General features: G+C 43.6%; 1 protein-coding gene across 1 annotated transcript; it reads left to right on the top strand.

The window, feature by feature from the left end:
• Window positions 1-7139: 7139 nt before the first annotated feature.
• LOC115149293 (translation initiation factor eIF-2B subunit alpha) lies at window positions 7140-13511 on the top strand. Its single transcript, XM_029692018.1, has 9 exons — window positions 7140-7458; window positions 7689-7790; window positions 7995-8131; window positions 8402-8518; window positions 8662-8774; window positions 9542-9610; window positions 9701-9776; window positions 9877-10002; window positions 13311-13511. The coding sequence occupies exons 1-9, from the start codon at window positions 7446-7448 to the stop codon at window positions 13464-13466; spliced, it is 909 nt and encodes a 302-aa protein (XP_029547878.1). The 5' UTR covers window positions 7140-7445; the 3' UTR covers window positions 13467-13511.

Here is a 13511-nt window from a genome sequence, read left to right as displayed (position 1 = left end):
CACAGGGCTGCACTGACCACCACTGGGACCAATAAGGAGTCTGAAAACTGCAGGTGAATTCTCTATTATAGGGGCAATCCATAGCTCCCCCTCCCCTGTAATACACAATGTGTACGAGCTAAAATAAATACACATAGAAACAAACCTACCTTGATTTAATTCAAGCGTGGTTCCTACCTGGACCTGTTCTTAGAGTTTTGACTTTTAAAGAAGACCTTTTATTTTGCTACAATGTGAAAGGTTCCATTCTTGTGCTGTATTAGGCATTTAATACTATCTCTGCTGCTTCCCTGCTCTGAATGTTCTCAATCTCTAACAACACTGTGCTTCTCCTTCCATCTCATAGCAAGCTGCTAGCGGATACACTTGTAAGCAGGGATGTGGAGAAATCTTTCATTTCTTTCATCATAGCTCATCCTATGGCTTCTGACCAGCTCCGAAACGACGCAGCTAGTGATGTGTATATATATCAGTCAAACATTTTTCAAGAATTTGTCATTTGAGTTTGCTTGCTCATATTATCTGAATTTTTTTTACAGTTCTCATTCTCACAGAATGTTTTAATCCCTTAATTTGAAGATGTACTGTATGTTCTTATTTTAGAAAAGCCCAATCCATTGTCACGACTTCCGCCGAAGTCGGTTCCTCTCCTTGTTCGTTCGGCGGTCGCCGTCGCCGGTCTTCTAGCCATCATCAATCCACTTTTCATTTTCCATTTGTTCTGTCTTGTCTTCCTACACCTGGTTTCAATTCCCTCATTGCATGTTATGTATTTAACCCTCTGTTCCCCCCATGTCCTTGTCCGGAATTGTTTATTGTAAGTGCATGTGCACATTTATCTGGTGTGCGACGGGTTTTGTACCCATTGATTGTTTGCTCTGGATTGCCAGTGGTTTTATGTATTAAACTGCTCCATTGTAACCCAGTTTTTGCTCTCCTGCGCCTGACTTCCCTGCCGCCAGTACGCACCCCTTACATCCATTTACCCAGGGATATATTGGCATGTCTGCTGAAGGAACAGTGTCCTACTAAAAGGCTGGCTTCAATCAGATTTTGAATCATCACAATGAAAAGGGGATAATCAACCAGAATGAGCTGGAGAGGCTGAAGTCCTGGGTGGCCAATGACAAGTACCTAGACCAGAATACCCCAGAGTACATTGACATCCTTACAGCCATCAAATAGCAACCAATACCCTGGGTTAATATTGATTTTTGTGTCCAGGAGTATATTGGCTAAAGGGCTGACTTCACACCTACCTTTCATATGGTAGCGTATGCCTTTTCAAAATAGATGCAGTAACTTATGTGCAAATTGCATAAGATATACGCTTGCAAAAGTAGGTTCTTTACTGTAGGCTGTAATTGACTTCATTTTATTTCATTCAGTACTGTATAGGCTACTCAGTACAGAATTTCATTTCTCAATGTCATATTTACTCATGTCAAAATATTTAATGTTTTTAGTGTCTTAGTATTGAATTATATAGCCTACTTTCCATTTTAGGGTAGCATAATGATACCATGTCAACATTTTATTCTCATCAGTGGTTTCACAATCAAATCATGGTTTCATTGGCAGTGTTGTTGTTCTTGATTGCTTTAGTATTAGATTATGGATGATTTTATACTTACTCAATACAATTGTAACACATTTTTGCATTCTCAAAAACATTCTGTATTTGAAACTGACAAACTGATTTAATTTGCATGACTATTAGCAATGACTGATTACTTGGCCTGACATGTTTTGTGATGGTTGACAAAAATGATTGAAGTCCCCCTTCGATAACCTAATAAACGAATTGATGCATGAAAATGACAGACTATTACTGTGCGGCAGACTGAACATTCTAATGTTAAAAACTATTACTGTTTTGTCAGTCTTTATACACTGCTCAAAAAAATAAAGGGAACACTTAAACAACACAATGTAACTCCAAGTCAATCACACTTCTGTGAAATCAAACTGTCCACTTAAGAAGCAACACTGATTGACAATAAATTTCACATGCTGTTGTGCAAATGGAATAGACAACAGGTGGAAATTATAGGCAATTAGCAAGACACCCCCAATAAAGGAGTGGTTCTGCAGGTGGTGACCACAGACCACTTCTCAGTTCCTATGCTTCCTGGCTGATGTTTTGGTCACTTTTGAATGCTGGTGGTGCTTTCACTCTAGTGGTAGCATGAGACGGAGTCTACAACCCACACAAGTGGCTCAGGTAGTGCAGCTCATCCAGGATGACACATCAATGCGAGCTGTGGCAAGAAGGTTTGCTGTGTCTGTCAGCGTAGTGTCCAGAGCATGGAGGCGCTACCAGGAGACAGGCCAGTACATCAGGAGACATGGAGGAGGCCGTAGGAGGGCAACAACCCAGCAGCAGGACCGCTACCTCCGCCTTTGTGCAAGGAGGAGCAGGAGAAGCACTGCCAGAGCCCTGCAAAATGACCTCCAGCAGGCCACAAATGTGCATGTGTCTGCTCAAACGGTCAGAAACAGACTCCATGAGGGTGGTATGAGGGCCCGACGTCCACAGGTGGGGGTTGCGCTTACAGCCCAACACCGTGCAGGACGTTTGGCATTTGCCAGAGAACACCAAGATTGGCAAATTCGCCACTGGCGCCCTGTGCTCTTCACAGATGAAAGCAGGTTCACACTGAGCACGTGACAGACGTGACAGAGTCTGGAGATGCCGTGGAGAACGTTCTGCTGCCTGCAACATCCTCCAGCATGACCGGTTTGGCGGTGGGTCAGTCATGGTGTGGGGTGACATTTCTTTGGAGGGCCGCACAGCCCTCCATGTGCTCGCCAGAGGTAGCCTGACTGCCATTAGGTACCGAGATGAGATCCTCAGACCCCTTGTGAGACCATATGCTGGTGCGGTTGGCCCTGGGTTCCTCCTAATGCAAGACAATGCTAGACCTCATGTGGCTGGAGTGTGTCAGCAGTTCCTGCAAGAGGAAGGCATTGATGCTATGGACTGGCCCACCCGTTCCCCAGACCTGATTCCAATTGAGCACATCTGGGACAACATGTCTCGCTCCATCCACCAACGCCACGTTGCACCACAGACTGTCCAGGAGTTGGCGGATGCTTTAGTCCAGGTCTGGGAGGAGATCCCTCAGGAGACCATCCGTCACCTCATCAGGAGCATGCCCAGGCATTGTAGGGAGGTCATACAGGCACGTGGAGGCCACACACACTACTGAGCCTCATTTTGACTTGTTTTAAGGACATTACATCAAAGTTGGATCAGCCTGTAGTGTGGTTTTCCACTTTAATTTTGAGTGTGACTCCAAATCCAGACCTCCATGGGTTGATAAATTGGATTTCCATTGATTATTTTTGTGTGATTTTGTTGTCAGCACATTCAACTATGTAAAGAAAAAAGTATTTAATAAGATTATTTCTTTCATTCAGATCTAGGATGTGTTGTTTAAGTGTTCCCTTTATTTTTTTGAGCAGTATATATTTTTTCATACGTGTGTATTACATATGTGTACAATGTACATACCTGCAATCAGCGTCTACCTCTGGTTCTTGTGCCCTGTTCCAAACAACTGGGAACTCGGAACGCGGTAATGTCCGACTTCAGTGGTTCAAGACAACTGGGATCTCGGAACGCAGTAATGTCCGACTTCAGTGGTTCAAGACAACTGGGATCTCGGAACGCGGTAATGTCCGACTTCAGTGGTTCAAGACAACTGGGATCTCGGAACGCGGTAATGTCCGACTTCAGTGGTTCAATACAACTGGGATCTCGGAACGCGGTAATGTCCGACTTCAGTGGTTCAAGACAACTGGGATCTCGGAACGCGGTAATGTCCGACTTCAGTGGTTCAAGACAACTGGGATCTCGGAACGCGGTAATGTCCGACTTCAGTGCGTTCAAGACAACTGGGAACTTTTCTTTCCAGAGTTCTTAGTTGTCTTGAACGCTTGGAAGTCAGAGATGTATTTGTTTCCAATTCCCAGTTCCCAGTTTTGAACGTGGCACCAGTTGTCTTGAAGGCACCATTATGAGAAAATCTACAGAGTCTATGCACCTTGCCCAGGCCAACTGATTGTCAGCAGTCATAATAAAGGTTGTGTTCCCCTGCTCAGATGTTGCATGCATCAACCAATGGTTGCGCGCCATGTCATCAACTGTGTCATCGCCTCACCGATTGCTAGAAAATATGTGGTTAACTGATACTTACAATACCTATCCAGATGTAAGATCTGGCATGCGTCAGTAATGCTTGGGTAGAGGAATGCACCCATGATGTGGTTAGCTGATACTAAATTACCTATCCAGGCATTGTAAGATCTGGCATGAATCAGTAACGCTTGGACAGAGGAGCGTGCCCTATGTCATAATTTTGTCTAAACCCCACCCATTTCTGTAATTTCTCTTATTAAAATCTGATTTTAAACCTAACTCTAACCACACTGCTAACCTTATGCCTAACTCTAACCTTAAATGAAGACCAATAAGATACACTACATGTACAAAAGTATGTGGACACCCTTTCAAATGAGTGGATTTGGCTTTTTCAGCCACACCCGTTGCTGACAAGTGTATAAAACAGCCATGCAATCTCCATAGTGACTTTCAACATGACACCGTCATAGGATACCACCTTTCCAACAAGTCAGTTCGTCAGATTTCTGTCCTGCTAGAGCTGCCCCAGTCAACTGTAAGTACTGTTATTGTGAAGTGGAAATGTCTAGGAGCAACAATGGCTCAGCCGCGAAGTGGTAGACCACACCAGCTCACAGAACGGGACCGCCAAGTGCTGAAGCGCGTAACGTGTAAAAATCGTCTGTCCTCGGTTGCAACACTCACTACCGAAATCAAAACTGCCTCTGGAAGCAACGTCAGCTCAAGAACCGTTTGCTAGCTTCATGAAATGGGTTTCCATGGCCGAGCAGCCTCACACAAGCCTAAGATCACCATGCGCAATGTCAAGCGTCGGCTGGAGTGGTGTAAAGCTCACCGCCATTGGACTCTGAAGCAGTGAAAACGGATTCTCTGGTGTGATGAATCACACTTCATCATCTGTCAGTCCGACAGACGAATCTTGGTTTGGCGGATGTCAAAAGAACGCTACGTACCCCAATGCATAGTGCCAACTGTAAAGTTTGGTGAGAGGAGGAATAATGGTCTGGGGCAGTTTTTTTGTTCCAGTGAAAGGAATTCTTAACGCTACAGCATACAATGACATTCTAGACGATTCTGTGCTTTCAACTTTGTGGCAACAGTTTGGGGAAGGCCCTTTCCTGTTTCAGCATGACAATGCCCCCGTGCACAAAGCGAAGTCCATACAGAAATGGTTTGTCGAGATCAGTGTGGAAGAACTTGACTGGCCTGAACAGAGTCCTGACCTCAACCCCATCGAACACCTTTGGGGTGAATTGGAACACCGACTGCGAGCCAGGCGTAAACGGCCAACATCAGTCCCCGACCTCACTAATGCTCTTGTGGCTGAATGGAAGCAAGTCCCCGCAGCAATGTTCCAACATCTAGTGGAGAGCCTTCCCAGAAGAGTGGAGGCTGTTATAGCAGCAAAGGGGGGACCAACTCCATATTAATGCCCATGATTTTGGAATGAGATGTTCAACAAGCAGGTGTCCACATACTTTGTATCCAATTTGACTTTATTTAATTAATTGATTTGACTGCATTTACCCCCCCCCCCCCAAAAAAGAAATGAAACGCTAATTAGCTGCTACAAATGCCAAGATGATCTGGACTAGACTGCCGAATCGAGGCAAAGGTAAGAGTCTCTTAACTATCTAATGTTAGTTAAATGTAGTAATGAATAAATTGGAAAAATTGACAATTCTGTGAACTGTTTTGTGCAAGTTTTAAATTGACACAATACCTGTTAGCAAAGGTGTCAGCTAGAAATTACATGCAGGAGTTTGCAGGGATTTGTAATTTTGCATGATGTCTACATTGATGCTAATTAGCATTTTCCAATCTGAGAGTAAATAGAGATGAATACAGTGATAAAAGTCACCTTGTCCGAGAGAGATTTACATGGTTATTTTAAGTGATTCTAAAAATCACCTATGGGAAAAATTAATGATGGAAAAACAATTGGAACCATTTCCCTGTTTGACCGCTAGGTTTTATTGGTATTATGACATCTCCACCTTGGGGCTCTATGCTATCTGGGTTCCTTGGGACGTACATACCCAATTGAAGTTAACCCTTACCTTAACCATTTTAAATGTTAAGGTTAGGTTGTTATGTAATGCTTGAGGTTATGGTTAAGGTTAAATTAGATTAGATCAGATATTTCTTTATTGTCAGATTTTCCCAGATATTTTCTTTACATTAGGGCCAGGATATTTTCTCCAGAGTGGACAGTGGTCTAAGGCACTGCATCTTAGTGCTAAAGGTGTCACTACAGACCCTGGTTCGATTCCAGGCTGTATCACAACCGGCTGTGATTGGGAGTCATGTAGAGCGGCGCACAACTGGCCCAGCGTTGTCCTGGTTAGGGTTTGGCCGGGGTAGGGCGTCATTGTAAATAAGAGTTTGTTCTTAACTGACCATGGGGCTGGGGATCAGAAATGTCAGGTGCGAGAGTGGCAGGTTGAGGTTTCCAGGGTTAGAGTAGTGCAGAAATTGTTGTATGCTGAGTTAGGGAAGAAAGTAGAGGAAGATGGGTCAAGGGGGAGTGGTGTGAGTAGTAGAACTGTACCAGTACAGAGGGATAGGCCAACAAGTGATAAGCATTTTAGCATTTATAGCAATGGTTATCAATTGTACTGCAGAGATGGAACGTAAGTCACAGAAAATTGAGGTTGTGGTGGCAGCTGCAGAGGTATTTGGGTGTGCGAGACTTGACATCAGAAGAGTTACAGGGTGTGTTAAGTGGTGATGTCCCATCCCTTCAGGCTGTTGGCCTGAAGTAGGACTCAATATATTTAAATAGTAGGGTGGTGGGTTTTTAGTGAGTGTAGGGTTAGATTGTAAGGTATTTGTTGATAATTTATTATTATTATATATATATTTTAAGCAACCTATAAGGGAGTTATACTCCAATCTAGTAGGTGCCGGTAATGCAACGTGTATTGGATGCCAACTGCCGTTAAACCTAATCGAAGAAGGAGAAGAAGCCTTCAAATAGTTACGTCATCAGATTGCGACATGATGACAGATGACTGAAATTGTCAGAAATACGTCTAGAAAAAAGGATTTCGCATGGGTTTATTCTCTGGTTTAACTTACCTCTATTTCTGATACATGTGTTTTTAACGTTTGACTGCACTTTTGCCATCCTGCGAAGAAATAAGAAACCAACTTTCGGCCTCGTAGTTACTTCCAGTTGCTGCCCAGTGCTGTCACTGACTAATCTTTGACTAAACTTCGAGAATATAGCTAGCTAGCTTCCGAATATAGCTAGTTAGCTACCGATAGTTAGAATTTAGATGCAACAGTCCTCGAAATGAACAAAGAAGGTAGTGTGTGTGTGTGTGTGTGTGTGTGTGTGTGTGTGTGTGTGTGTGTGTGTGTGTGTGTGTGTGTGTGTGTGTGTGTGTGTGTGTGTGTGTGTGTGTGTGTGTGTGTGTGTGTGTGTGTGTGTGTGTGTGTGTGTGTGTGTGTGTGGCTGTTGTCTTCATTAGTAGAGTACTACAGAGCAGGCTAGTCATTCGTGTGACCCAGGACTGCTCTCCCTCACTCTTGTCAGAGTTGGTGGAGTACTTCAGGACCCAGATGAGGACAGACCCTGACATGGCCTCTGCTGTAGCAGCCATCCGCACCCTGCTAGAGTTCCTCAGACGAGACAAAGGTCTGACCACTCTCCTTTCTGCCTAGTAGTCATACTAATGTCAAAATCATACCAAGCAAAATAGTGTGTTTGTCATACAAGTTTGGTATTTCATACTTTTATGACTGTTTCCCTGAATTGTTATGGAAGCGCCCATGATCCCCGTAATTCGATCTCTGGATACAATTGGCCCCTCCATGTTACTGTGTTCCCTGCTCCCCTTAGGTGAGACGATCCTGGGTCTGAGGGAAAGCCTGAAGTGGGCCACAGACTGTCTGACTGGGGTGGACTCCTCTGTAGCCGTGTCCTCTGGAGGGGAGCTGTTCCTTCGCTTCATCAGCCTCACATCACTGGAGCACCAGGTTACAGCCATACATAGCCATAGACTACTGCACATACACACACACACTCAGGTATTTTTGCCATGAAATAAAAAATAAGTTTAAATACACTCCATTCTATCCCTTCTAATTTTGTCATTCTATTAGCAATACACCACAAATAGACTTCAGCTCATTGGCACTCGTTTATTTTATGAACAGAAAAAATGACTAGGCATGCCCCTATACACCTCACCTCAGAAGAGGTCAGAGTTTTCTGAAGGCCTCACCTCCCCTCCATGTTTGTCTCAGGACCTGTCGCGCTGTAAGAAGGTGATGGAGGAGAGAGGAGAACTGTTCCTGGAGAAGATCTCTCTCTCCAGAACCAAGGTGGCCAAACTCTGCCACACCTTCATCAAAGATGGGGCGGTGAGTGAGTCATGGCGGCAGACATTTTAGGTCAAATTAAGTTTGGCAAATCTGATTTTGATAGATGCCATGTTGGTACCAAAAATTCCCCAAAATATAAAATTCCAAGAATGTTATAAGAAATCTCTTTCTTTCTCCCCCAGAAAATCCTGACCCATTCCTCCTCCAGAGTAGTATTGAGGGTGCTGGAGAAAGCTGCAGCCGAGAAGAAACGCTTCACAGTCTACGTCACAGAGTCCCAGCCAGACACAGCTGGGTGAGACAACACACACACACACACACACACACACACACACACACACACACACACACACACACACACACACACACACAGACACAGACACAGCCGGGTGAGACAACACACACACACAGAGTCCCAGCCAGACACAGCCGGGTGAGACCACACACACACACACACACACACAGAGTCCCAGCCAGACACAGCCGGGTGAGACACAACACACACACACACACACACACAGACAGACAGACAGAGTCCCAGCCAGACACAGCCGGGTGAGACAACACACACACACACACACACACACACACACACACACACAGAGTCCCAGCCAGACACAGCCGGGTGAGACACAACACACACACACACAGACAGACAGACAGACAGACAGACAGACAGACAGACAGACAGACAGACAGACAGACACACACACACACACACACAGAGTCCCAGCCAGACACAGCCGGGTGAGACACAACACACACACACACACACAGACAGACAGAGTCCCAGCCAGACACAGCCGGGTGAGACAACACACACACACACACACACACACACACACACACACACACACACACACACACACACACACACACACAGAGTCCCAGCCAGACACAGCCGGGTGAGACAACACACACACAGTCCCAGCCAGACACAGCCAGGTGAGACAACACACACATTTCCAAAGCAAACAAGTTGATGGGGGAACTGAACACGTAAGACACACACACACACACACACACACACAGTTCGTGTGACATGTTGTCTGTCCTCTCCAGGAAACAGATGGCTGATGCGCTGAGGAGACTCAATGTTCCTGTGACAGTGGTCCTGGATGCTGCTGTGGGGTAAATACTGACTGTACCAAACACTACCATGGCTTACCTTTCTTAATAAAGGTTAAAGATACATTCCTTTCTATATCTTTCCACCGACAGTTATGTCCTGGAGAAGGTGGACCTGGTTATTGTAGGAGCAGAAGGAGTCGTTGAAAGTGGAGGCATCATCAACAAGGTGTGTTCTGGGAACAATGAACTCCTAATAATAAAGTCAAACATGTATTGTAGTATGTAGCAGTGTGCAAGTGACAGTGTTGGTTGATATGTCTGTACAGATTGGAACCTATCAGATGGCAGTGTGTTCCAAAGCCCACAACAAGCCCTTCTACGTGGTAGCGGAGAGCTTCAAGTTTGTCCGTCTCTACCCTCTTAACCAGCAGGACGTCCCAGACAGATTTAAGGTGAGAATGAACCATTCAGAGCAATGTATATAGTGCCTTCAGAAAGTATTCACACCCCTTGACTTCTTCCACATTTTGTTGTTACAGCCTGAATTTGAATTTGATTGTTTTGTTTTTTGTCACTGGCCTACACACAATACCCCATAGTGTCAAAATGGAATTATGTTTTCACATTTTTTACAAATTGATTCCAAATTAAAAGCTGAAATGTCTTGAGTCAAAGTATTCAACCCATTTGTTATGGCAAGTCTATGTGCTTAAAATGTGCTTAACAAGTCACATAGTAAGTTGCAGGGATATAATACTATTTTTGAATGACTACCTCATCTCTGTACTTCACACACAAAATTATCTGTAAGGTCCCTCGGTCGAGCAGTGAATTTCAGACACAGATTCAACCACAAAGACCAGGCAGATTTTCCAATGCCTTGCGAAGAAGGGCACCTATTGGTACAGTGGCAAGGAAAAAGTATGTGAACCCTTTGGAAATACCTGGATTTGTGCATAAATTGGTCATAAAATTTGATCTGATCTTCATCTAGATCACAACAATAGACAAACACAGTCTGCTTAAACTAATAACACACAAACAATGATACGTTTTCATGTCTTTATTGAACACACCATGTAAACATTTACAGTGTAGGGTGGGAAAAGTATGTGAACCCTTGGATTTAATAACTGGTTGACCCTCCTTTGGCAGCAATAACATGAACTAAATGTTTTCGGTAGTTGTGGATCAGACCTGCACGATGGTCAGGAGGAATTTTGGACCATTCCTCTTTACAAAACCGTTTCAGTTCAGCAATATTCTTGGGATGTCTGGTGTGAACTGCTCTCTTGAGGTCATGCCTCAGCATCTGTCGGGTTGAGGTCAGGACTCTGACTGGGCCACTCCAGAAGGTGTATTTTCTTGTTGAAGCAATTCTGTTGTTGATTTACTTCTGTGTTTTGGGTCGTTGTCCTGTTGCGTCACCCAACTTCTGTTGAGCTTCAATTGGTGAACACAGAGCCTAACATTCTCCTGCAAAATGTCTTCATAAACTTGGGAATTCATTTTTCCGTCTGATAGCAAGCTGTCCAGGCCCTGAGGCAGCAAAGCAGCCCCAAACCATGATGCTCCCTCCACCATACTTTACAGTTGGGATGAGGTTTTGATGTTGGTGTGCTGTACCTTTTTTTTTCTCCACGCATAGTTTTGTGTTCCTTCCAAATTACTCAACTGTAGTTTCATCTCTCCACAGAATATTTTGCCAGTAGTGCTGTGGAACATCCAGGTGCTCTTTTGCAAACTTCAGACGTGCAGAAATGGTTTTTTTTTTAGACCGCAGTGGCTTCTTCTGTGGTGTCCTCCCATGAACACCATTCTTGTTTAGTGTTTTACATATCGTAGACTCATCAACAGAGATGTTAGCATGTTCCAGAGATTTCTGTAAGTCTTTAGCTGACACTCTAGGATTCTTCTTAACCTCATTGAGCATTCTGCGCTGTGCTCTTGCAGTCATCTTTGCAGGACGGCCACTCCTAGGGAGAGTAGCAACAGTGCTTTCTCCATTTATAGACAATTTGTCTTACCGTGGGCTGATGAACATCAAGGCTTTTAAAGATACTTTTGTAACCCTTTCCAGCTTTATGCAAGTCAACAATTCTTAATCTTAGGTCTTCTGAGATCTCTTTTGTTCAAGACATGGTTCACATCAGGCAATGCTTGGGAACAGCAAACTCAATTTTGTGTTTTTTTTTATAGGGCAAGGCAGCTCTAACCGACATCTCCAATCTCGTCTCATTGATTGGACTCCAGGTTAGCTGACTCCTGACTCCAATTAGCTTTTGGAGAAGTCATTAGCCTAGGGTTTGACATACTTTTTCCAACCTACACTGTGAATGTTTAAATGATGTATTCAATATAGACAAAAATAGAATAATTTGTTAATAGTTTAAGCACACTTTGTCTATCGTTGTGACATAGATGAAGATTCAGATCAAATTTGATGACCAATTTATGCAGAAATCCAGGTAATTCCAAAGGGTTCACATACTTTTTCTTGCCACTGTATATGTGTAAAAAAACTAAAAAACATTCAATATCCCTTTGAGCATGGTGTATCAATACACCCAGTCACTACAAAGATACAGGCATCCTTAACTCAGTTGCCAGAGAGGAAGGAAACCGCTCAGGGATTTCACCATGAGGCCAATGGTGATTTTAAAACAGTTAAGAGTTTAATGGCTTTGATAGAACTGAGGATGGAGCAACAACATTGTATTTACTCCACAATACTAACCTAATTGACAGAGTGAAAAGAAGGAAGCCTTAACAGAATAAATTCCAAAAACATGCATCCTATTTGCAACAAGGCACTAAAGTAATACTGCAAAACATGTGGCAAAGCAATTCACTTTTTGTCCTGAATACAAAATGTTATGTTTGGGGCAAATCCAATACAACACATTACTGAGTACCATTCTCTATATTTTCAAGTATAGTGGTGGTTGCATCATGTTCTGGGTATGCTTGTAATCGTTAAGGATTGGGGAGTTGTTCAGGCAAAAACATTTACGGAATGGAGCTAAGCACACGCAAAATCCTAGAGGAAAACATGGTTGTCTGCTTTCCACCAGATACAGGGAGATTAATTCCCCTTTCAGCATGACAATAACCTAAAAAACAAGGCTAAATCTAGACTGGAGTTGCTTACCAAAAAGACAATGTTCCTGAGTAGCTGAGTTAGTTTTGACTTAAATCTACTTGAGAATCTATGGCAAGACCTGAAAATGGTTGTCTAGCAATGATCAACAACCAATTTGACAGAGCTTGAAGAATTTAGAAAAGAATGGGGTAATGTTGCACAATCCAGGTGTGGAATGATTAGAATTACCCAGACTCACAGCTGTAATCGCTGCCAATGGTGCTTCTACGAAGTATTGACTCAGGGGAGTGAATACTTATATAAATTCGATATTTCTGTATTTAATTTAGTTTTTACTTTGTCATTATGGGGTATTGTGTGTAGATGGGTGAGGGATTATTATTAATTTAATCCATTTTGAATTCAGGCTAACAACAATGTGGAGTAGGTAAAGGGGAATGAATACATTCTGAAGGCACTCACTGTATGTTGTGCCATGGGCTGATTGGAGATACATACATGCAATTCAAAAGGATGTGTGTAACTTATGATTATCATGCACATTTCTCAATTTGGATTTGGCTCCATCTCATGGTGCGTCTCTACCTGAACTGTCTTTCCATTTTCTCTCTAGTCCTCTTCAGTACTGTTTAACCCATCTCCCTCCTCTCTGTGCAGTACAAAGCTGACACCCTGAGGACTGTGTCTGACCTGTCAGAGGAACACCCCATGATCGACTACACCCCTCCCTCCCTCATCACGCTCCTCTTCACAGACCTGGGGGTCCTCACCCCCTCTGCCGTCAGCGATGAACTTATCAAACTTTATTTATAACAGTGCCTTAAAACAAAACACCTCAATTAAAAAACTCAAAAGGGA

Source organism: Salmo trutta, chromosome 15 (assembly GCF_901001165.1).
Source record: "Salmo trutta chromosome 15, fSalTru1.1, whole genome shotgun sequence".
In the NCBI taxonomy this organism is placed as follows: Eukaryota; Metazoa; Chordata; class Actinopteri; order Salmoniformes; family Salmonidae; genus Salmo; species Salmo trutta.
Note: the sequence above shows the minus strand (reverse complement) of the source record. Positions and strands in the feature narration are given on the sequence as shown.